The 25,098-nt window shown below is 44.1% G+C and overlaps 1 protein-coding gene across 3 annotated transcripts in view; it reads right to left on the bottom strand.

The window, feature by feature from the left end:
- Nucleotides 1-13,748, bottom strand: part of MYH7B (myosin heavy chain 7B) — a 54,502-nt gene extending 40,754 nt beyond the window's left edge. For 2 of the 3 annotated variants that reach the window (XM_077335260.1, XM_077335259.1), the window contains exons 1-6: nucleotides 13,612-13,748; nucleotides 12,029-12,184; nucleotides 9,631-9,734; nucleotides 5,146-5,289; nucleotides 3,018-3,174; nucleotides 2,098-2,125 (exon numbers count right to left, since the gene is read on the bottom strand). In XM_077335260.1, coding sequence (XP_077191375.1) covers nucleotides 2,098-2,125; nucleotides 3,018-3,174; nucleotides 5,146-5,289; nucleotides 9,631-9,734; nucleotides 12,029-12,131 — 536 coding nt within the window. In that variant the 5' untranslated portion in view covers nucleotides 12,132-12,184; nucleotides 13,612-13,748. Of the gene's footprint in view, nucleotides 1-2,097; nucleotides 2,126-3,017; nucleotides 3,175-5,145; nucleotides 5,290-9,630; nucleotides 9,735-12,028; nucleotides 12,185-13,611 lie in introns of those variants that run through there. The other variant, XM_077335261.1, reaches the window with a different exon arrangement.
- Nucleotides 13,749-25,098: the final 11,350 nt, after the last annotated feature.

The following is a 25,098-nucleotide window of genomic DNA, read 5'->3' as shown; positions in this document are numbered from 1 at the left end:
TTTGCCATGGGCAAAGGCAAGTCGTTAGCAATCCTCCAGGAAAGGCACGGCACGGCCTTGAGAGCATGCCAGGTGCTTGACCTTCCGCCTCTGCTTCCCCTCACACCACTTGGGGAATGACTGGGTTCCTTTCCTCACTTGGATTCCTTCCGTGCTCCACTAGTACAGAGAAAGCACCATCATATTTCTGCTAAGCCAAACACACTTTTTCAAATCCCGCCTGTTAAGAGGTAATGGAGTGGAGAGGGATCTTCCTTTCGTTCCAGCATCCACCCCAGGAAGGTTTAATCCACCCGTACAACAGAAGGAAGTAGAAAGCCCCCAAATAGAGACATTCTGGCCCAAGCCCAGCAGGGTGGCTCCTGGGTCTAGGCTTCTTTATCATGCGTGCTAGTCTCACCCTCCCGCCTGCAAAGCCCTCTGGCACTAGCCGGGCATTGATTTCATGCCTATAGTTAGCTGTTCTTCCATTGTAATCCCAGCACACAAAGAGCCACACTCACAGGGTGGCGGGGCGGGGGGGGAATGAGGCCTCTGCAGGACAGGAGCCAAACATCTCCAGCTAACAGCCCCTGCTTTACCTAATTAGGCCATGGCCAAGGCTACACACAACAGGGGGGTTCTGGCAGCAGATAACGCTTTATATAGCATCCTTACCCAGGCCATTCCAGTGAATGTGCCTTGGCCCTTCTCTGTCTTCACAGTCTGGCCTCAGCTGTTTCTTTCCCACAGTCATTCATTTCCTCCCCATCTCTTCCCTCTCCAGATCTGCCCCTCTAATATCCTCCCCCTTCTTATACCACAGTATCCCCAGCCCTTCTGAAACCCCGTTATTCTTCCTTTGAGCTGTTATAAACCATCATTACAAAACCTGCTTTCCTTCTGCCCTCTCCAAACAGATCTCCTGCCAGCCGCCTTTCTGAGGTTCCTCCAGAGGTTCAGTGGGTTCCTCCAATCAAGCAGTGTTTTACTATTCAAGTTCTAATTCACCCATCCAATGAAATAACTGCCCTGGTCCCATTTAGTGGCCCAACAGGCCCTTGGTTGACCTGTTTTTGGTTCTTGACCGGTAGCAGCAGTAAGAATTTGGCAAGCACATGCCAAGACACAGTGTATAGTTAGAAGGCTACGGCCTGGTTCTGTGGGTCACAGGAAGTGCAGGACTTACTCTAGCTTTGCTCAGCTTTGTTTGTGGGTGCCTTGGGATCTTTGCTTGGGAAATGGATTAGTTTAATTAGGCTTCTTATGAGAGATGTCTGCCTTGGAACTACTTAGCATGTTGCCCGAAGAAACAGATGGTGCAGAGAAGTATGAGAAATCACACACCGACAGGAATCTCCTATGCAGCATTCATTGGCAGTATACTCCCGGGAGGGCTGTGGCAGCTGTTAGTTGATATATAACAGCCAGGAAATCTGTCCTGGGCGTGTATGTGGGAGAGTTTATGTGACAAGTTGAAAGGGGAGGAGTGCAAAGAGGTCCTAGATCAGGGGGAGTCAAACTGCAGCCCTCCAGATGCCCATGGACTACAATTCCCATGCGCCCCTGCCAGCGACTGCTGGCAGGGGCTCATGGGAATTGTAGTCCATGGGCACCTGGAGGGCCGCAGTTTGACTACCCCTGTGGCATGACTAAACCTGGCTATACTTTTCTGACAGGGAGAGATGGAAATTTTCCTCTGCCTACAGTTCACTTACACTTACAAAGAAGAAGAAGAAGAAGAAGAAGAAGAAGAAGAAGAAGAAGAAGAAGAAGAAGAAGAAGAAGAAGAAGAAGAAGAAGAAGAAGAGTTGGTTCTTATATGCCGCTTTTCCCTACCCGAAGGAGGCTCAAAGCGGCTTACAGTCGCCTTCCCATTCCTCTCCCCACGACAAACACCCTGTGGGGTGGGTGAGGCTGAGAGAGCCCTGATATCACTGCTCGGTCAGAACAGTTTTATCAGTGCCGTGGCGAGCCCAAGGTCACCAGCTGGCTGCATGTGGGGGAGCGTAGAATCGAACCTGGCATGCCAGATTAGAAGTCTGCACTCCTAACCACTACACCAAACTGGCTCTCACAGCACAAGATAATGGCATAGAGAGCAACATGTTCACTTACGTGATGAGCATGGACTGGTTCTCGCGATCTGCAAGGTAAGGGGAAAGTATTAGGGTGCGAGCTGTTCCTTTGAGCATGGGCTAACAAGAAAAGCGTGGGGGGAGTTGGGTCTGGCACTCACACACTCCTCAGCTACATTCAGGTTTCCCATAAATATTTCTATCACTTCAAGGACATCTTGCTCATTAAATGATTTTCACCAAATGACTACAACAAAAGGGTATTTGAAAGCGAACAAAAGGGTTTTAGCCTAGTCTTCCTCCCAGCATGATTAAACTTCACATGCCTAGAGCTTGTTCCGTATACATGAGGCATGCAAATATATGTACCTCCTCTCCTGCATTCTGTTCATCAGCCTGGGAGAGCTGCACTATGTGTTTCTTCTGAACAATTAATTTGCTAGAGTGCTGATACAGAAGTTCCATCCTGGGTTAGGTGATACATGTAAGAAACAGGTTCCTTGAGGGGCCTGGCCATGTCAGCAGTCCAGCCTCTGATGTGGGACGGCTGCCATTTTGCAAACAACGTCCGTAATGAAAGAAAAATAGCAAGCTCCATTTGGCTAGTCACCCTTGAAGCATTCCACAGGCTCCTGCTTCTGACATCAATTTATACAGATAAAAGCAAACAGGGTGAAAAAATCTTTTTAAAAACTATGTCTTCACCGGCTCTGAGGGGAAAGACTCTGTTCTCTTCCCTGGAAACTTTCCTAGTAAGATGTTTCCCATGTGTAGGTATGGATCCAATACTTGTAACAGGAGGACATTGTGCCAGAAAACTTTTACATTTATTTAGGCTATCAGCTACATTCTTCAAAAGAAATGTTCTAAACAGCGGCACATTTTGCTTCCTGTGCGCCAAAGAGAGTGTCAAGCCAATTTCCAGCAAACACTTCATAAGAGAAAGATCGAGACACTTACTCCGCAACATGTCGTTGTAGGCGTTGTCTGCGATGGAGTAGATGTGGGGCGGGACTTCAGATCTCCTCTTGCCCTTATAAGCAGCTACAACAGGAGGAGTATAAACTGGGAGCCATTTGTATGGGTTTATGGTGACACAGAACAGGCCTGAGTACGTCTGAGGAGAAGGAAAAGGCAGGGTAAGATGGCTACCGATCTGAAGAGAAACCAGAGGACAAGATGGCTACCGGTTTTCTCCCTCTAGTGATGGAGGAGCCATTTAGGCAGGTCACCCCCTACCCTTTTTCAATCATTATGTTTTACAACACAAATGGGGAGAATATGCTACATAGGATCCTTCCAATAGGTCCATTTTGCCTGAAAGGGACAAGGCAGGATCACATGTAGCGCATTCTATACATATGCTTGGTAACAGGATACGGCTGAAAAGGGATTCTGCTGGCCCACATTTCGGAATGTGTGTAATTACTGCTCAAGAGTGTTTTATCTCTGCTTACCATGAAGCATAAAAAAGTGAAAAAAAATTAAATACCTGTAATATATGCAGCTTTGGGGGCAATTTAATGCTGACTATATTTAAAAGGTACTTTGAACCTTGCTGTTAACCCTAAACAATTATTCTGTAGCCTCTTCCTCCCTCTCTCACTGCTTATTGAAATAGGAAACAAAGACCCCACATAGCAATTGGCCATATGATTTATTTGCTCTTCCCCTCAAGTATATTTGCAAATATAATAATATGTATTTTTAAAAACTTTCTGAACTCTTGCTAATCAAAGATCGAAGCTATCTTAATGTTTTTGCAACCAGAGAAAGGAAGACATTTCTTGGAGCATGGGATAAAGGACAGGAATGTAATGGCATGCTAGTTCACCACTCTTTGAAATGGCAAGGAATGTCCTGGGAAATATGGTTTGAATACTATGCAGAATGAGTGGGGTCATGCTAAAGGAAGGAATCTCTCCCCTCCACACACTGCATTATTCTTTGCTCCCCACAAATTAGACTCTTTTGGGCTTGTGGACTCAAATCATGTAGGAGGAAAACTGGGGGCCATTCCGCACAATGGGCAATGTCACTAAATCTGAGCGCTATTGAAAAGTGCTGCAAGCAAAAGCAGCAAGTCTTGGTAACGCACAAAGCCTTTCTATCTAGAAAAGGCTCTCCCACTAGCGCTGTTCTCGTAACGTAAAGGTTTCCGGTCTCACCGATATCGCAACAAAGGAGGCAATATGTTTCTGCGCTTCCTCCCGCCTCTGGCCGTCAATCAAACAGAACAGCCAATTAACTGTTGTGTTCGTGTTTCCCTTTAAAAACTGTTTTTTAAAAACCCGGAAACACCAGTAGCAATGCATATTCGTTCATTTAATGTATCAGAAAGACCTTTTTCGCTTGGCGTAGCAACTGGCGCTTAATCGTTTACATGCTCTTAAAGTAAACACCCCTCCCCCCATGCTATTTCTGGCTGAAATTACGGGCAGTGTCGAACAGGGGGCTGTATTGTACTTGGAAACTTTACAGACAATTGCTTGTGGAGGGATTTCAGCCAAAGAAGCATTGCTTATTCGTTGCTTTTACCGATTTAAGGGGTGGGAAATGGTGATCGCAACGCCGGAAGCTCGGGTGCGAGAGCTTAGGAAGGGACATGCTTGCTACCACTATACTGAGAACGCACATGTCATTTTTGAATGTGCTGTAGGTTGTTCTTAAGAGTGTAGCGGTTTTTTTTAGGGGGAATCCACTTTTGTGGATTCCCTGAAAAGCGCTACAACGAAGTGATTTTTGCGGGAGTGTTGCAGGAGTGTTGCAGATTGTGTATGACATTGTGAATAAAGAAAAATAAATAGTGTTACACAATGGTAACTCTTCAGCAACATTAACACTGTGCGGAATGGCCCTAGGAATCTTCAGCAGTGGTGGGAAAATGGGCGGAAATTGCTCTTCCTTCGTCCTCATGTGGAATAACCATTCTGTCAGAGGAGTTGCTACTCTGCCTGAGGGAGTGGCCCAATAAGAGCCAAGCCTCTGCTTTTTATGAACAGGAAGAGCTCTTTTCCTGTCCAAGTCATACTTCCATCTCTGAATCAAGACCTGGCATCCTTGGACAGTGTCACATTCCCTTACTTACATAGATCATCCATTTTGAATAACGCCGTTTCAGGTTATGCAGCACGGAGGCCTCATTAAGGTGGGTTAGCATGGCCATGTCTTCAATCATGTCAAATTTGGGTGGGTTCATTTGCTGAACATCATCCTCTTTAACAACGATTGTCTGCAGAGAATGAACAAAACCATTCACAAAACTAAATGAATCAGCACCTCTTACACTGAACAAATAGTTCCATAAATTCAGATATCTTGCCTGATGCTTTCACTTACTGGGGAAGTTCCCAGTGGCCTGCAGGCCTGAAAGGTCATTAGTGGCTAAGAGTAAGCAAACCCAAGTGGTTCCTGCAGTGTGGGCTGTGATCCAAGAGCAATTCACCCTAGCAGTGCAGGAGGGCTGGCAGCCATTAACATTGTTGTCACAGCTTAGTCCAGTATGTAGTGGTTGGGGTGTCCACTTGAGATCTGGGAGACCCCGGTTCAGATGCCCACTCTACCACTGCAGCTCAGGGGGAGACCGCAGACCAAACACTCTCTTACACAAGGCGGTTGTGAGGATAAAATGTTCTGAGCTGCTTTGGGTCTCCCCTAGGGATAAGTCAGGGTATAATTATCTAAACTGATAATAAATTGAACGTCCCATCTCATATTCACTTTAATAATACCAATGAATGCCAATAACACACACCTTTCAAATCTTTCCTATTATCTTTGTCTCAGCTAAACCACGAAACATAAAATACAATTGCCGAATTATTGGACTAATATCTACCTAATCTAACATTCTGGGTTTTCCCCCCTGGCTATGTCCAAACGAACATGCTTGTTTTAAACATAGAATATTAACATGAATTTAAAATTTAGAAATAACAGTAGCCAGAAGTTTAGACTTCCCAACTGTAAGAACTCACAGTTCACTTTAAGAGAAGTAGTACTGGGGTGGATCCTATCACACCACCAAGAAAAGTTTGTTTATTAAAATATTTATGTCACATCTTTCCTTTGGATCAAGTCTGAAGGCTCCTCCATTCTAAAGAGACTTCTTCCAACCTAAATGGCACTAATGTTACAGGAAAACCTACTTACACTGGAGGAACCCACTACTGGAAGAAGGGTACATGGAGGATGGATCTGCCTTATGAAGTTCAGAACCAGAGCATGAGGGCAATGGTATTCCTTCCATAATTTGTCTCTTGTATCAAAAAAAGAGTTAGATGACTGAGCTACTGTTTAGCTTTCATGGTTAATCCTTGGACTGCAAGTATAACTACCTTTGAATGGGTAGAAGACATCTTTGCTTGCATTAGGGGATTCTATCCTTAGATTTTAGCCCCCTGAGTTGACCCTCAGGATTTAAGATGTGGCATCAAAGGCTCCAGAAGTCAGCGAAAGGCAAGAATGGTCTTGGATTCAACCTTTTCTGTTTCAAGATAGATTCAGGTGGGTAGTTGTGTTGACCTGCAGTAGCATGGCAAAAACTGAATCCAATAGCACCTTTAAGACCAACAAAGTCTGAGGAAGAGTGCATGCACTCAAAAGTTCACACTTTGAATAAATCTTTATTGGTCTTAAAGGTGCTATTGGACTCAATTTTTGTTTTTCTGTTTCGAGTTCAGAATGTTTAATGTTAGCAAGGAGAAGTCCTGATGAGAAGAGAATTCAGCAATCAGATGCTGCTTTTGAATGTCTGTACTTTTATTTTGTTGATTTTTTCCCCCCAAGAAAGCTCTAGGTAGGCATTGGTCAAGCATTCTGAATTGCAGAGTGCTTTGTTTTGTGGAGATGATAAGAACAGACAACCCTTTGGACCTCTCAAACTCTATTAGACCACCAGGTCATCTCTGAGATTCTGTTCCTCCATTCTGCAGAAACCACTTTCCATTAATTTTCAGGCCCTCAACACTAGGCTAGAAACACAGCAAAACAGATTGTTGATCCCTATGCTTTATTGAGCAACTCAATCCTGTGCATGTTTACTTGGAAGTAAATGCCATCATCTTTCAAGACTGGAGTCTTAGGGATTGGATAAGTAAGACCCATCTTGGCGTGACTCCTGTAATGACACTGCAATAGCTCCTGCGGCTGTAGTGCGGCTGCCGCTGTCATATTTACTCAGATAAATATAACCTAAACAAAATAATATGCCATAGAATTTTAATCAGGAAAGTGTGGGGTTATTTAGACAAACAGCTGAAGTGCACAGTTCATTACTTATAATAACTGGAATTAGTTTGATCTTATAAATCCAAGAATTGGAGTAACTATCATATTACACATGAGGAGAATGAATTCTTTAACAAATGTTACTGCTCATATGAAAAGAAAACAAGCTCCCCAGGGTAAGCTTAATTAGACAGACACGTCTGGTGTCTAAAAACAAAACTAAGCAACCAGAAGTCTTGATGAGGCACAGAGAGAAAGTTTGGTGTTTTCCACACAGGTTTATGTTGTTTCCAGGTTGCTGCTACCACAGGGGCTAATGCAGCATGGCAATGATTGCATTTCCGCACAGCAGGTTTCTCTTGTCTTTTTAAAAAATTAGAAATTTAATAGTGCCATATCGATATACTGTTATAGTAAAGTATGCAACAGGGTTCTCTGAGTTTCCCAATTTTATTTTTGTTAAGAAAAGTAAGCATCTAGCCCATTTCTTTGAAGATATGTGAGTTTAGATAATAACAGTTTGTTGCTCGATTATTCGCCATAGTGTGATTTTACTTGTACTGCTGGTTGCATTAGGTTGGTATAAGATGACTGTAGAAAAGTCTTCAATGATGGTGATGATTAGACACAGAAGAAGTTTAGGAAAAAATGCAAGTTCATTTAGGGCACACTTTTAGCTTGTTGAAACAAAATGAGCCCTGAGCCTTCAGGGAAGAGCGGCATATAAACTTGGAAATAAATGAATTTGAAAATTGTTTGCTGACTGAAAAACAAATTGATTGCTAGCCCTTGAATCCATTCCTTGTTTAACAAAAATAATTAAGATGATTCCTGTTACTGAGAGCAAATATAACCAATTATTCTTCTATCCTTTTCTGAGCATAGCTGGATAATTGGCCATTGTGGCCATTGGCTAGAGAAGGCCGATCATTCCGCCTGTTGTTACAGCTGCTGAAATGATTTTAAAGGATGGGGAACTTCACTATTATTCTTGCAACATCATTGCTTAAAGGAATTGTTTTAAATCCCTGAGATCTATGGAAAGTCTCTTATCAAAATTATAGCTTTCTTAGACAACAGTCTTGTTTTCTTTATGCTTTCGCATTTCTGTTGTTTTTGTTTTTGCTGTTAAAATCAGGTACATGAAACATATTGTGTGCTTAGGATAAACCACTGTATACATTTTGAAGAATTACTCATATGGAACTATTATCTGACTGAGTGAGGGTTATTTCCAGGAGTACTTTGACCATTGATCCTCTTTAGTTCCATTACCAACCATTCTAGTAACATTTAACAGAGATTATGTAGGAGGTTTTGTTATTTGGGTGAGAAATAACCGATGATGTGGTTACTCCCCATAATGTAGAAGTAGAGAACACCTGCAGTCTATCAGACACACACACACAAACTAGTACAATCTTCCCATTCATGAAGCAGCACAGCATAGAAATATGGGGGATGTCCAACTGCGTTGTTCATTTGATGGAATAATTTGTCTCAATTCTTAATTATTTCAGAACAATTACTGGGGTAGGATGTACAGTAAGATATACAGAAAACCACAAACCGCTGGCTTGAAAAGAGAACTGGATTCATGGAAAATAGGACTATATATGGCTACTAGTCATAGTGACTAAAAAGAACCTCCACATTCAGGAGCAATTAACCTCTGAATACCAGAGCCAGGGGGCAACATCAGGGGAAAGCTTCGACTTCTATGCTCTGTTGTTGGCCACCGTATGAGATGGGATGCTAAACTAGATGGACCACTGGCCTGATCTAACAGGCTCTTCTTATGTTATATCTCCTTATATGTTCTTGTCAGCACAAACCGGAGATAATACACCATTCTTAGATACTCCATATTCTAAGATCTTCCATTTCCATAGCAATGTCCTTTATTCGAGAGAAACTCTGCAATGAACTATCAGGACAGGACAGCAGAAACAGAGGAAAGTATTCCTTTTCCACATGATGACATACAGACATGATTCCTTGCTTTTTATGCTTGTGTATCGGTTGGGAAATTGCTTACCTCTTTTTCTTTTCTTTTTTCTTTTTACATAACAACAGTGGAGGTAAATCTACATAAGTTTCTATAAAAAACACCATCCCTATGCAATTGTCATCTATATGCCATAAATTCAAATTCTGATGAAATTGTAAGGGCCTCGATCCACTGATTTACAGGAGGTGGGCGTTTATCTTTCCCATGTTGTAATACAAGTCCTTCAACTGGGGTAAGGGCATGGAGAAGGTCCATTTCTGTTGTTCATTGATTAGCCTCTAAAATATAAAACTAAAATAGTTTACATAAGCTTCCTCAAAAAACATTTCTTACCTTTTTATCATGAGTCTCCACGGTGATTTTACCACCAGAAGATTCTTTGATTTCAACCTCAATATAGGCCTCCTTTTCATCGGGAACCCAGATCCTCTTCTTCCCTTTAGGGTCCCCAAAAGAGAAAACACAACACTCAGGAAAAGCGTGCCGTTTGCCATTCTCAGTAGTTTTCCCATGTCATAACAATATGATCTAGCAAAATTAAGCACAAAATGGTGATCAAGAAATGGAAATTGTTCCAAACATTCTATTTCTTGGCTCCATCATCAGCTAAAAGGAGACTGCAACCAAGAAATCAGAAGGAGACTGAGACTGGGAAGAGCAGCCATGAAGGACTTAGAAAAGATCTTTAAGTGTAACAATGTGCCACAGGCAACTAAAATCAAGTTAATTCAACCAAGGCCATCGAGAAGGGCAGGATATTATAATATATTACTAGTAGTATTTTACTATTACTATTATTATATCATTCCATTGTATTCCCCATTACTAGATAAGGGTGCAGAATTTGAACACTGAAAAAAGCTATAAGAAGATGGCATATTCCTTTGAAATATGATGTTGGGGGAGAGTTTTATGGCTACTGTGGACTGCCAAAAAGACAAATTCGATTGTAGATCAAATGAAGCCGGAACTCTCCCTAGAAACTAAAATGACCAAACTGAGCTATTGTACTTTGGTCCCGTGATGAGAAGATAAGAGTCCCAGGAAAAGACAATAAAGTTAGGAAAAGGTGAAGGCAGCAGGAAAAGAGGTTGACCCAACATGAGATGGATTGACTCAGTCAAAGAAGCCACAGCACTGAGTTTGCAAGAACTGAGAGTGGCTGTTAACAGGACATTTTGGAGGACATTAATTCATCGGGTCACCATAACTGAGAAGCAACTTGATACCACTTAATATAAACATACAGTTCTACTCAAAATTGTGTGCAAAAATTTGTTTCTACCCAAGGTACATCTTGGCATGCCAGAACAAATTTTAAGAGTGACTCGTAAACTTTAAAAGTTCAGGAGAGATAATTGGCTGCAACTATGATGAGAATACCTAGGCTGTTTAATTATTAATTGTCCCAGGAACCAAATGATGCCAGGCTTATAAGAGTAAATCTAGCAGGAAAACAGGATATAAATACTTCCAATCAGTAAATGCCTCAAATAAATGTAAATTTTAAAAATATCTTAATAATAGGTGGGAGTAGCCATTTCAAGACTCAATCAGAAATGTCTAGAGCAAACGCTGGCAGGGGCTCATGGGACATCTCCATGTGTTTATGATTCTGGTTCTGCCCATGACACTTTTACCCCCAAGAGCTGAGCCAGGTGGGAAATATATTTTAGGAGAAGCAAAAGCATTGTGCCCCACATTCTTTGTGCATGAGCCTTGAGATATCTATTCTGAAACAAACTAGATCATTCCTAGATCATGTAAGGCTGATGCAAGGACAATAGAATCACCCACAGGAAATATGATAATGGCAGCAGTAGAACAGTATATGCAAGGAATCTAGTACCAAATCCTGCTGTAAACTCGATTTATCTTCACGGGACAGAAGCCTGTCTAATATTTTCCTGGATAAAAATTCTCCATATATTTCTAGTAACCAAGCATTTCTGTCTCATATAGTCATTTTAGAACTACTTTATCAGTTTGATGCCCCATTTCACATGTAGTGGTGCAATTACAACAATCCCAGTCACATCTGCATCTCTTTGTATAGTTGCAAAGATGATCAGGCACCTAAGAGCTAATTATAACCATGCCTGGAAACTACTCTCAACTGGCATTTTCCTAGGTGTGGGTATAATTGTCTCAGACTACACAGAGCTCTATTCATGGAAGAATCTAACCACCACCACCACCACCCCTCAAAAGTAGCTGTACCACCTGCACCTCATTCATTATTATTAATCTAAGTTATCTGTATTGTTTCTGTTCTGTGTTATGTGAACTGCCCTGAGCCTTTGGGGAGGGCTGTATGCAAATACAATAAATAAATAAATAAATAAATAAATAAATAATACAAGAGATGTACAAGAGACAGGAGGAAAGATAGAAAGGCTCACCTATTTTCCATTCCACTGAAACATCAACATAACCCCCCAAAAGGGATTATTTCATCAAATTTGGAATAATAGGAGAAGCTACACCTACTATGGATTCCCCATCTATGCAACTTCCAATTGTAAAAGGAAGTAACCTGTTCCTAGACTCCCTTTTGCACCCCAGGAGGAGATATGCTGAGAAATCTCCATTGCTTGCATGAAAATGCATGGCATTTGTGGGGAAGCGAGATTAAACCACACCATGGTACCCCTGGAGACCACAACACGGGGAAGGAAGGCAGCAAAAGGCATGGTATCTACCCTATTGCTAACCACAAATGTTTTCTTACCATCAAACGGGATATTCTGATATTTCATCTGCTCCTCATAACTTTTCCTGAGGTATTCAGCAGACTCCCCAAACTCGCTCATGTCTAACATATGAGCAGACATCTTGCCGGCTGGAAGGAGAAATTTTGGACAGCAGCAAGTAGGCAAGAAACACTCTAGAAACATTGAGAAGAAGGGAAACAGGATGTCAGTCCAAGAACCAATCGCAGTATCAATATATACTATAAATATAATACTCCCAAGAAACTGTTCACCATCCTTTTTTTCTACTAAGAATGTAAAGATTCCTCCCGTGCAGAGAACAGTGGATTTGGCCTGAGCTGCATAAGTTTTGGTGGGCTATGGTACATCAATCTGTCTTCCTCTAACCAGAGTTAATTCTTCTGGATCAGCTGCCCATTTTCTGCTGCTAAACCAAAGGCAGACCCCTAGTACAAGTCCACTTCGTGATTCAAGCATAATAAATAACAGCAGCATCAACAAGTTCTTTACACTCTTCACCAGGCCTTTATTCCAAAACAAAAGTTAGGCTTTTTACACCCTGCTTTTCACCGTCAGAAGGAGTCCCAAAGCGATTTACAAACATTTTCCATTCCTCTCTCCACAACAGATACCCTGTGTGGTAGGTGGGGCTGAGAGAGAAGAAGAGTTGGGTTTTATATCCCACTTTTCACCACCCAAAAAGGTCTCAAAGAAACTCTGAGAGAACTGATCTGTGATAACAGCTCTAAGAGAACTGTGACTAGCCCAAAGTCACCCAGCTGACTGCATGTGGAAGAGTGGGGAATCAAGCCCAGTTCTTCAGATTAGAGTCCACCACTTTTAACCACTACACCAAGCTGGCTCTCAAGAGCCAGAGTGCCAGAGTCTATTTACTGGTCAAAAAGAACTAATCTGTGCTAGGTGATCCAGAGCATGCTATTCTTGCTTAAGAACTGTAGAATCACCTTGGAGAACAAGATCAGTCTATCAGCCAGCCATTATTTGCAATAATCCCTGGAAGCTGCTGAGATGAGATAAGTCCATCCATAGAGTATGCTTTGTGTTCTAGTCTCTACTACTGTGCCAGGTCAGGTCTTGTAGATGATGCTACACTTTATCTCTGACTGAGCAAACACCTGCATATTTGCTAGTCCATCTGTGGTAAAGATGATAGGCTGTAGCCACAACTGTTATGAGGAGTGCTACTAAACTATGCAACCACAACTTTTGCAAGAGCCCTAGAAAAACGGATCTCTGACCAGCAAGTGTGGCTAGGCCATCAACCCTTGAGGTACTACCACAAATCCCTTTGTAGGCAGCTGCTGTAATGGTTCTGAACCACAGAGGCCACAGGCAAAAAAGAGTATTTTTGTTTAGTATCATACGTGACAAAATGCTGCATCTACAGCATGTGCTATTGTTAGTGTCTTTGTCCAGTCGATTCATACTTTGGTAAATGTGCATTTTTCTTGAACACACCACCCCTCTTGAATTAGCACTCTAGCCACATGCTTCCTGTTTCTTTGTCTTTCCACACTAACGAAAGCAGGTTAATAGTACAGAACAAACATGCAACACATACATGCTCTTTATTACCAACCTTGGCCACGGGGCTGAGTGACTGTGTGGGCACCGTTCTGTGAAGCCCCTTTTTATTGAGTCTGTCAAGGTCAGGGTAGGGAGAGATATGTCAGAAATTCCCATGTGTCATATCCACACTGCTCCATTGGTGCTGCTGTCCCACTGCTCATAGAGACACAAAAGGCAAACTTTTATCTCTCTGCAGATGCAGGCTGGTTATTTTTACTCCTGTATTGTCAAGCAATTACAAAGGCAGAGAGAGGGGGCTCCAGCTCAGAAAGGCAGAAAGCACTTCAAGCTGTCCTGTTCCAGAAGAATGGAGTGAAGCAGAGTCAGAGAATCTGTTCCTTACCTCCTTCCTTTGTTTAAACTTCTGGCTGCAGATTTTGGCTGGTTGCACTTTCACTAGCAGGAAAGTAAATGCTGAGCAAGATCTATAGACCACTCTTTGTCCATTACCAAAGTGATCCTAAAATCCAAAACGAGGTGGGTTTTGTACGTTTGTTGTTTTCCTGTCCTGCTCGGAATCAAACTCCGTTTAATTTCAAACCAAGTAAAGTAAAATATAAGATTCCTAAATGTTGGTGAAATAAAACAGAAAGAAACTAGCACCAGATCTCCTTGGTTTCTTGTTTTTAAGAACTGTTTCAACTTATTTGATTTATAACAACACATATAACAAATAATTATTATTTTTTGACAAAGAAAGGGAGTGTATAAGGAGAGGGGGCTAAAAAGAAGAAAGGGGGAAATTAAACAATAAGCCATATTTTTCGTTCCCAGATGATCTACTCACTTCCCATTGTGAGCTTAAATTGCTCCCCTTAGATCCAACTTTCAGCATCTTAGCTCTTCAAAGGGAAGATGGAAATACTGCAGTATTGTTGATAAAATACATGACACAGGTGTTCAGACAGGAAAGAGAGCCCCGTCTGTCTTCTGTACTCCAAGAGTGTATAAAGAAGCTAATCAACAACTGCTAAAAATGCTTCTGAAAGATGCTGGGAACTGTGACTGATAAGTTCATGCACTGCTCTGCTTACTGTTTAAAACAGGGACCAGGGACCAGAAGTATCGGGGCCAATGCTGCCCACTGCCTAACTTTTAGACAATCCTCGTGTCTTCCCAAGTCTGCACATTTTGATCAGACATGCGTTTTGGGTTCCGTGCTGGGAACCCCATTCTGACATCATGAGGGCAAAAATCAGCATAGGGACCAGGGTCACCAGGGCATGCAAAGAGAAGGAGCTTAAACCCCACCTGCCATGCCTTGGGAAGCTGTCCTGTTGGGGAAACTTGTATGTATCCATCAGTATATGTAAGTTTCCCCAGTGGGGAAACTAGTTGGCTTCTCAGGGCTGTTTCAGACTGGAGTAGGGGAAGGCTGAAGCCCCCTTTCACAATTTGGGATGGAGTTTTGCGCATGGAATGCAGGTCTGATCAACAGTCCTAATGCTAGACCCAGGGAGACTACAAGGCCAGTGTAAGGTATAGGTAGTTAGAATACCAGATGGAGGAGCAGTGCTTTGAGCAGTAAAGGATCCTGTGCAGGAATTCATCTTCTGCCTCTATACCAAGCTGCTTTCTAATAAAACTATTTGCTACTTAGAATAAAATTATTAGACAGTCCCCCCCCCCCGGGTATATTGAGAGGCATTCCTCATTCCTAATGTATTGCAGTTTCCTCTCACGGACTGTACTGAATGCGCCGGCTTGGTTGGATGGGAGTTCCAGATGGCCATTTCTCCTGGAAGTGGAACAGAAAACCTCAAAGAAAAACAAGTATCTTGCCAATGTGGGTTTGACACTGTCATTCCCTTTCCCCATGCTATGGGTACCAGCTTCTAGATGGGACCTGGGGACCCCCTGGAATTACAGCTCACCTCCAGACTACAGAGATCAGTTCCCCAGGAGAAAATTGCTGCTTTGGAAGGGTGGACTCTGAGGCACTGTAGCTTACCGAGGTCCCTGTCCTTCCCAGGTTCCATCCCCAAATCTCCAGGAGTTTCCCAACCTGGAGCTGGCAATCCTACCCACCCACTCATTCCCCACCACCAGCCAGGGGGACCCGGCAACCCTAACTCATGCTGATATGGATTAGCACTGGTCTGAAGCTCCTATGTTACTTCTGAGGGCTGAGAACAGTAGTTCAGTATAGCTAATGGCCAAACTACACATGATGGTGACAGATCAGTTATATAAACTTGTGGTATATGTGAGTGAGTGACAGAGAGCAAAGGGGGCACTTTTATGGAGTGCAATAATGCACTCACAGCCTATTTTAGACTATCAGGGAGGTCACTGGTATTCCTTTAATTTGAATCCTGTGCCTGTATCTTTTTTTAAAAAATTGACTTTCACATGGGAATCGTGGAGTATGTGTTCTGCACCCCAATGAGAACAAGCGAATACTATTTCTTCTTTTGGGTGTGTGCCGCATGGTTGGTCTCTACTTATGGGTCAGTTTCAGGCAGAATGTATGTTTTTTTGGAAATTGTAAGGAGATTTGTCTCCTACAGGTCATGCCTCTCTGACTGAGTGACAGCCTTATTAGATTGTGGAAATGCAGCTGATGTTATTTACCTGGATTTCAGTAAGGCTTTTGACAAGGTTCCCCACGATGTTCTGCTGGGTAAATAGGATAACTGCAGACTGAATTTTCAGATAGTTAGTTGGATAGGGAACTGGTTAGAAAACGATACCCAAAGAGTGGTTGTCAGTGTTATTTCATCAGATTGGAGAGAGATGAGCAATAGGGTGCCCTAAGGATTGGTACTGGGTCTGGTACTTTTCAACATTTTTATCAATGATATGGTTGTGGGGGTAGAGGGACTCCTCATTAAATTTGCAGATGACACTAAACTGAGAGGAGTAGCAAACACCCCGGAAGATAGAGATAGAGTTAAACAAGGTCTGAACACGCTGGAAAAGTGGGCAAAGGAGAACAAGAGGCAGCTTACTAGGTAGCTCAGCCACGTTCCAAACATCCAAAGTGCTATGAAGCTAGGGAGTGAAGCTTTCAGTCTCAAATTACACTGGCCTTAATGAAATCCCAAGGGTGGTGGTGGTCTTATTGCTGATCGCCAGAGTCCCTACGAGATAAATATTTCCGCATTAGAATCTCTGATTAGTGGCAGGAGGAGGAAGAACTGCAAGCTGTTGGGCAGTCTGCTGAAAGGTTCTACACTCAACACATCGTTTGTATCAGCTGCTGTGAGAAGCCACTGGAACAAGGAGCTAAGACACAGATTAGATAGAGACAATGAGCAGAGTAGCTATTTCAGGCATATTTCCATTGGGCCACTGATAGGAAAATGTTCACAGACGACATACCATCACACTAGTTCTCCTGCCCTAGGCCATGCTGGCCATAATGACAATAATTTATATCCCACCTGTTCTGTTTCACAAAACAAGACAAAGTATGTAGAATTCCGATACAAGCACTGACCGTGACTGATAGATGGGGCTCTGCAATTCAAGATCTAATACATCTTCCAAGAAGACGTCACTGCCACCAAGGAGGTTGATGAAAAGACAAAGGAAACCCTGCTGGAACTCTTGGCCAGGGGACAGGTATAGGTCAAGTATGGTTTGTGTCTTGTCAATCTTACTTTAGGTTGTTCAAGGAATGGTTATCATAGAACAATCACAAGAGCCCTGTTGGATCAAACTGAAGGCCCATCAACAATGCAATCCTGGCCCAATTCCGCACACATAGGATAATGCACTTTAAATGTGCTTTGGCAGCTGGATGTTCCTGTGCAGAACAGAAAAATCTACTTCTAAAATGTATTGAATCCTGTGGGTGCAGACTGGTCCCTGGTTTGCTAGCAGGTACATGTGCCTAGAATTGCGCCTGGGCCAGGACATGCCCGTGCTGGCAGCGGTGGCGTGCATAATTGGGGATTTTCCCCGAAGCCCTGCCACCACCAGCGTGGGCGTTCCAGCCCATGCATAATGGGTATTTAAGGTGCTATTGGACTCTTGTTCTTTTCTACTGCTAAAGACAAACACAGCTACCCATCTGTTTACCAAAGCTGCTGGCCAGATTCTTCCAGTGAATCTAGCAGAACACAACCACATATGTCCTCCTGTGCAGTTGTCCCTCAAAAAATCAGCGTCACACTTCCTATGGCCCAGAACATTGCATGTATCCAGCATGATCAGTCTGGTTATCTATTAATTTGTCCAATCCCCATGTAAACCCTGTCTTGTTGATTCATGCTTTGTGGTTTTACATCTGATGTTGAAGGAAAAGGGAAAGAAGAAAATTAGCTGGTTATTGTAATAATCCACAGTCAAGAAGATATGTCAGTTACATCATGTGAGATCATGATTAACATCGAAAAGCAGGCCATTTTGAAAGGCAGGCCTGGAAAATGAGCTAAAAGGCTTTTAATGGGCAGAGAACCAAAATATCTCACTGGTAATTTTGGCAGTTTTCATAAGAATGTTTGAAAGCTTTCAAAGAATTTTATTGTCAGTTTTCTGAAATTAAAATTATCTCAGTGGTGATCAGTGAATTAATTAGTATTAAAGAACCTGACAATATTTACTTCCCTATCAAAACTCTTATTGCCACTTTTGATGTCAATGTTTGAAGACTTCGCTGATTTAAAATGCTTCTTAAAATGTAATGTGGAATTTCAATGAAAGTATCTGTTTCACAGCCAGTTTCTCATTTTATCTCTTATTGATCCCACACCTGGCAAACGTAGGCAGTGATCTAGACCTGTGGTCCCCAACCCCCGGTCTGGGGACCGGAACCGGTCCGTAGCTTAGTCGGTACCAGGCCGCGGCTCCTCCTTGTCCTCCTCCCTGGCTGCTGCCTCGGGGGCTGCCCTGCCACTCTGCTGCCAGCTCATCTTTGGTGCTCTCCAGTGGCTGCCATGGCTGGGGCTCCCCCTTGGCATGGCACTGCGCAGATGCTGCTGGCAGCGCCCCCCAGCGGATGGCAGGAAGACAGGGGGGCCAGTGGGAAAACAAGTGGAGCAGGGGTTCAGGCGGTGATGATGTCGTCCCTTGGCAAAAGACTACCCGCCGGGCCTCAGTAAAATTGTCAAGTGTTGACCGGTCCCCAGTGATAAAAAGGTTGGGGACCACTGATCTAGACAGCAGTCCTGCACATGTGTTACAGTGAATACGTATACAACCTGCATATATATGTGTGTGTAAGAAAAAAGCAATATGCATTCACTTTGCAAATATAATCAAGGACTGCTACCTGGCTAACTGTGGGGTTTAAATATCATATTTAGCTATACACGTGTTAAGTGCAACATCAGAATTACCCAATGCACAAAGAAAGAAAACTCAATTGCATATTGTACATGTATTGTATATGAGTTTACTGTAATTTGTGAACTGGGCTCCTATACGGTCACTAAGAAGCATCATCCTCATAATGGAGATAGAGCTGCCAATTCTCCTTTTTAGCAGAAGCTTCTAGTATCTTCAGTGCTGCGGAGGGTGGCCATCAGAACCAAAAGCTGAGCAAGTAGATGAAGAAAGACGAAAAAGGAATTAACTGGAGCAACCAAAAGAGATAGACAAAAGATGCCCAATTTGGCTACTCATGTGCCCAGCTGTGTTTTAGCTGGTGTGTGTCACGAGGAAACCAACCTCCCTTGCCTTTGATTCATAGCAAGGCTTCTCATTATCTTACCCGCAGGACACAGTGCAAGATGTTATGGGAGCAAGATCAGATGAAATGGAAAGCTTAGGGGCACTTGTCATCGTGAAAGATTGCATGGAACTTCCTTTTAGGGAGGTGCTAACACAGGGGTCTTCCTGGCCCATTTCAAAAAAGAAGATTGGTATCTGCCTTTTAAATTGCCCTTGAGGTTTCAACAGGATATGAGACATTTTCCCCCATTTATTTATTTAACTAGTGTGTAGCGTTTGTTTGCATTGTCGTTCTTAGCAGCTGCTGCTTTGAACTGAAGAGGTGCTTATATTTCACATATAAGTGAAATAATCCCCTACATTGTGTACATATCAGCTGGGCAGCTTTAGAAACCATTGTGGTGAAATAGCGCTCCATAAATTATTAGGCTGTGAACGACTTCTGTCTCCATCATGTAGGTCTCATGTGGCTACCGAGACAAAACATATCGAGTACAACCCAGCTACGGTTAAAGCACTTTTCACTCCCGTGTGTTTCAAAGGAGAGTTATGGAAATGTTTAAACCACTTCAACTAATCTCAGCAAGAGTTTATGTTTGGCCGTAGCATTTCTATTGTTATTGTGCTGGAGGGGCTTTACTACCAGTTTTGACAGGGTAGCCAGCTCTCAGGCTGGACAGTCAAGAAGAATCCTGTCCCAAAAAAATAGGCACTTTGTAGTCGACTAGAAGCACTGGATGCAAGTTCACTAAAATCCTATTGAAATCATGACTACATACAAATATAGATAGAAATAATGTTATGAGTTTGTTTCTTAAATGTGATGTGCACTCACTACCACTTGGGTTCTTTTTCCAGGACAAGTGGGATATAAATCTTTAAATAAATCCTTCTTGAAGAGAATATATCTTGTGCTCTGATACATTTATAAGCATATTGGACATGGAAAAGCATAACGAAAGAGACCGGACATGCATTTTTCTCTTTCCTTCTCTATGACTCCTGCAGTTTCTCCACAGTAGCAATTTCCTCGCCACAAAACTGAAGAGAATGCAGACAAAGAAAGGAGAAGATGGGAAGAGGTTATCGAGCAGGCAGACACAAATTAATTCTTCTGTGAGGGCAAGAAATCTTCTCTCTCATATTCTCACTGACAAAAATCTGCTTATACATTTTCTCATACATTTCTGTAAGAAAGTGGTTAAAGACTTACTAAATAAAAAGTAAAGAAAGAAAGCCAGCAGTGTAGAAAAGGGGCATGGGGAGCCTGAATCAGTAATTCATGCTCCCTCCGCTTCCTAGAATAACGCCCCCATCACCACCCTAGTAGTCTGTCAGTCCAGAAGTTCTCATTGTCCATATTAACAATATGCTGGTTCTGTAATGAAGATAAGGCAGTCTATTGGAAACAAGTGGCGAAAATTGGGTTGGAAAAACACATCCCCTGTAAACCAAGGACACTGCTGCTCTATTACCTACCTGATATCCCTGGAAACCAGGGATATCCTGCTGCAAGGCTGGTTTTGCCAGGCAATGGAAACAGTGGAAACAACAAAATATCCATAAGCTACAAAACTGTTTGTTAAAGATAAAGGAGCTATACATTCCAGTGAAATTAATTGCTTATCGGAAAAATAGTGATAGCCACAGACTAGACCTTCTTTGAGCAAGAGCAGTACAAAGAATGGAATGGGCAGTTGTATAATCTTTAAACAGCCCCGTGGCGCAGAGCGCCAAGGACTGAATAAAGGAGTAAGGGCACTGTGGGAGGAGTTAGGGCGGGCCCTGTCCGGGATAAAAACTTGGAGGGGCCAATCAGGAGCCGCGAAGCGGCTCCTGATTGGCCCCTCCAAGTGTCCATCCCGGACCAAGCAGGACTAAGTGCAAAGCACGGCTCCCCATTCCCTGCTTCACCCGCACAGACAGCCACGGGTGAGTGGTGGGCCGCGCCGCCTTCTCCCGGCCGGCGGAGCGGCCTCGCTGCTTCATAGACGCGGCGAGGCCGCTCCGCCAGCCGGGAGAAGGCTCAAGAGAGTCTCGGGGGGCGGGTAGGCCTGGCCGCCTTCTCCTGGCTGCTCCGCTGGCCGGGAGAAGGCTCGAGAGAGCCTCGGGTGGGAGGTGGCCCTGCTCCCACGCAATCTAGCGCCCATTTCATTCCTGAGTGAAATGGGCTTTAGATCTAGTTGGAAATAAAATTGTCAGTTGCTGGAGAAGGGATTTCTGTGCCTGTGAAGGAAAGACATAGGTGGGTATAGAATGACACTGTATCTTATGTAATTTTGTATTTATGTATATATCTGCTACTTGTTTTTAATAATTAAAAAACAACACAGATGATTTAGAGCAGGACTAGAAGTACTCCATTTCAAGATGTCCCACCCCTGAGTCCCAGCCGTATCCCAACAGATTACTAGTAATGATGCACGCAAGAGATAAATTGCTACAAAGAGGGAGTTGAAAATGCTGCTTATTCAGTAAGCGGAACCTACAACAGATCCATCCCTGGAGAAAGTGGTCTCATAAACAAAACAAGCCATCATTTTCTAGGAATGTAGACCTGCCTTTTGCAATCTTTTGACTGTGAAGGAGCCCCTGAAATAAATGTTCAGGCTTTGAGGGCCCCCGGAAGTGATGTCAGCTGGCCCAAAAGTGCCATGTCACTGGAAGTGACATCACCGCCCGCACTCTTCGCCCTTCTTTCACTCCCTTCCCCCGCCTTTACTACTTCTACAGCTTCTCTGCCTCATGTAGGCTGGAAACAAGGGCAGGAGCTGAGAAGACAGCCTGGATCCCCCATTCCATGCCACAACGGACTCATCCTCCTTTTGATTTTTACACCCACAGCCTACCTGCTGAGTCCTCTGGGCAGAGGCAGCCAGTTCCTTAGCTTGTGGTCAAATCCATTAAGGTAGGAGGGGAAAGGTCACGGACCTCCTTTGAGCTCCCATGGACCCTCAGAGGTCCATGGACCCATGATTGGAAATACCTTATCCAGACACATATTTCGACCCAAATTATTTGAATTCATGGGGGGAAAAAACATTTGCTAAGCACTTATGGCAGGGCCATAGCCAAGTCAGCCCATCTTGATCACTAATCTACTTTACAAAATGTTTTTCTTTTTTAAAAGCAGGCTTTCTAATGTGTGGCATTGCAGCTTCCATTTAAAGAACAATAGCTTGTTTTAGAACAGGAAAATTCTAACCGAAAAGAAGAAATTAGATGCAGAATATTCCCTCCCCTCCCCCATGGTAGTGCTCCAGGCTCTACCCACCGGACCTGCCCAGTTTTGTCAACCCAATAGTACCCCAGGCTCAGGAGGACAGACCTTTCAAGATGATTACCTATACCATGCTATGCTGGGAGGAAAAATCCCTGTCAGTTAATATGACAGTAAGCTTGGCAGAGGGCTTAAATGGGGAGTGGGGAGTAACTTAAGGAAGCACAGCTGGTCCGGAGCCTTGGGCTGGGCTGACACTAATATGCGGATGACACCCAGCTCTATCGCCTGATGGACGGCCAGCCGGACTTCCCCTGGAAACATTCTCCAGATGCTTGGAAGCAGTGTCTGGATGGCTCAGGCAGAGTCGCCTGAAACTCAAGATAGAGGTCCTGTGGTTGGGCCAAAGAGGACAGGATCAGGAAGAGTGCCTCCCCTCTCTGGATGTGGTACAACTTGTTGTTCTGCCCACCACCAAGAATTTGGGGGTAATCTTTGATTCTTATCTATGGAGGCACAGATCACTAGAGTAGCTCAGCTTGTGTTCTTCCATCTGTGCCAGCCCAGGCTACCAGTGCCCTACCTATACCCGGAGCATCTAGACACAGTGATCCATACAATAGTCTCTCCCAGACTAGATTTCTGTAACTTGCTCTATGAGGGCTTTCCCTTGTCCTTGACCCAGAAATTACAGTTGGTACAAAATTAAGGTGACCACAATTTGAGAGACGTAAAGCCGGACGGTGGTGGCGATGGCGGTGGGCCCTCCCTCTCCCTCAGAGGCAGAAAATGGGTTCAGGGACGTTATTTCTGTCTCCCCCCACCCCACCGTAAACAGGGAAGAGCCCCCCCTCCTCAAGGACCCTTCAATGGGGGGGAGGCACCCCGTGGTCAAGCACCCCTCCCCCAGTGCCACGCAGGTGCACTCCCGCCAAGGCTCAGCAACGCCTCAAGGCTCATCAGCGCCTCAGCAACGCCTCCAGGTCCCTCCCCTCCCGCCACAGGGACACTACCGCATTGCTAGGCAGGCGGCACATGCGCTGTAAGGGCTACCCGCCTCCTGTTCAGCCAGCAGGACTCAGGCTTCCCGCTTTTGGTACTGGGCTTCGGCCTCCGCTTCATGCCACCACACCTGGGCGACATTGTGTCTCACATGCCACAACTTCTTCAGAAGGATATTCATCGCTGCTGCTTTTGCTTCGGCGCCCTGCTTGGCTTCTCCCTTAATTTTGGCTTCCACAATAGCCTTCACTTCTCCAATTGGCTGCAGCTTGTTCCTGCCCTTCAGTTTCTGGGGGGGGGGGTGAAGTGGCTGGTGACGTCTTCCACGCTCATGGAATATTCTGATTGGTTGGTGATCCACTAAAGAGGGGAGGGGGGTGGCTGCAACTCCTCGATCGCAAAGCTCAGCGGGGCTCCCTCTCCCGCGCTCTCTCCCTCTCGCACTTGCCCAGCAACCTCTCCCCTTGGACTTGGCCGCTCCAACTGTAGCAGCAGCAGCAGCAAATTTCGGCTCCCGACCTTAACGTGGCAAGCAAACTCTCTTTCCAGTGGTCGAGCTGGCCAGCAGGGGCTTCACAAGTGAGTCCGTCCCCAATGCAGCCTCAGAGGGGGTGGAGAAATTGCCAGGGGGGCGCGCATCCAGCAGCAATGGCACTCAGGCCGCCAGGAGCAGGTCTTCTAAAACATCTGGTGGGATGCAGGACATTTGGCTTAGAGGTGTGACTGTCCCTCCAGATTTGGTACGTCTGGTCACCTTATACAAAATGGCAGCTGCTATAGTCCACACAAGATCATCTTGGAGGGCCCATATCCAGCCTGTGGTGAGGCAGCTGCATTGGCTGCCAGTTCTGTATCAGATCAGGTTCTATACCAGATCACCTTCAAGGCCATACCTGACGAACTGCTTGTCTCCTTATGCCCCTCATAGGTCATTGTGCTCTGCGGGTATGAATTTGCTGGTGATTTCCGGCCCCCAGGATGCACACCTAGGCTTGAATAGGGCCAGAGCCTTTTCAGTCCTGGCCCCGACCTGGTGGGATGATTTCCCGGTAGAGCTGAGGGCCCTGATGGAGCTATTATAGTTCCACAGGGTCTGCAAGATGGAGCTCTTCCGCAAGGCATTTGGTTAAGGCTGGGCTAAGGAAAATCTGGGTCCCTCCTTTAGAGGCCCTGGATGCCCATCCATCTAGGCAGGTGGCCTCTCCCAAGGGCAGTGGGCAGTAGATACTGAGTCTGGTTTGGTGAGTTGGGAGGGAATTGATAGGGTTATGCTGACTATAGTATACATTGTTTTATTCTGTTTTTTGGGTTTTATTGTAAACCACCTCGAGCCAGCACGTGTAGGAATGGTGGTTAATACATTTAAATAATAATAATTATTATTATTATTAATTTAAGGGGTGTGTTGGTTGCAGTCAAAAAGCTGCATGATAGAATAGCAAGCAAAAACTTCTTTCAAATGTTCTTTTTCAAATTTTATTTTTATGACATTTGTGCATGCTGACAGAATTATAGACGTTTCAGTCATAGGGAAATTAGTGATTTTTCCATTTATTTCTTTGAAACCACTCTTGGGAATGTAGCAGCTGCACCAGTGAGAAAGGCGGGTCAATGGCCATGTCCCAGAGTAAATTAGGCAGCCATTGAACTCAATGT

The sequence above is a fragment of the Paroedura picta genome, chromosome 4 (genome assembly GCF_049243985.1).
Source record: "Paroedura picta isolate Pp20150507F chromosome 4, Ppicta_v3.0, whole genome shotgun sequence".
In the NCBI taxonomy this organism is placed as follows: domain Eukaryota; kingdom Metazoa; phylum Chordata; class Lepidosauria; order Squamata; family Gekkonidae; genus Paroedura; species Paroedura picta.
Note: the sequence above shows the minus strand (reverse complement) of the source record. Positions and strands in the feature narration are given on the sequence as shown.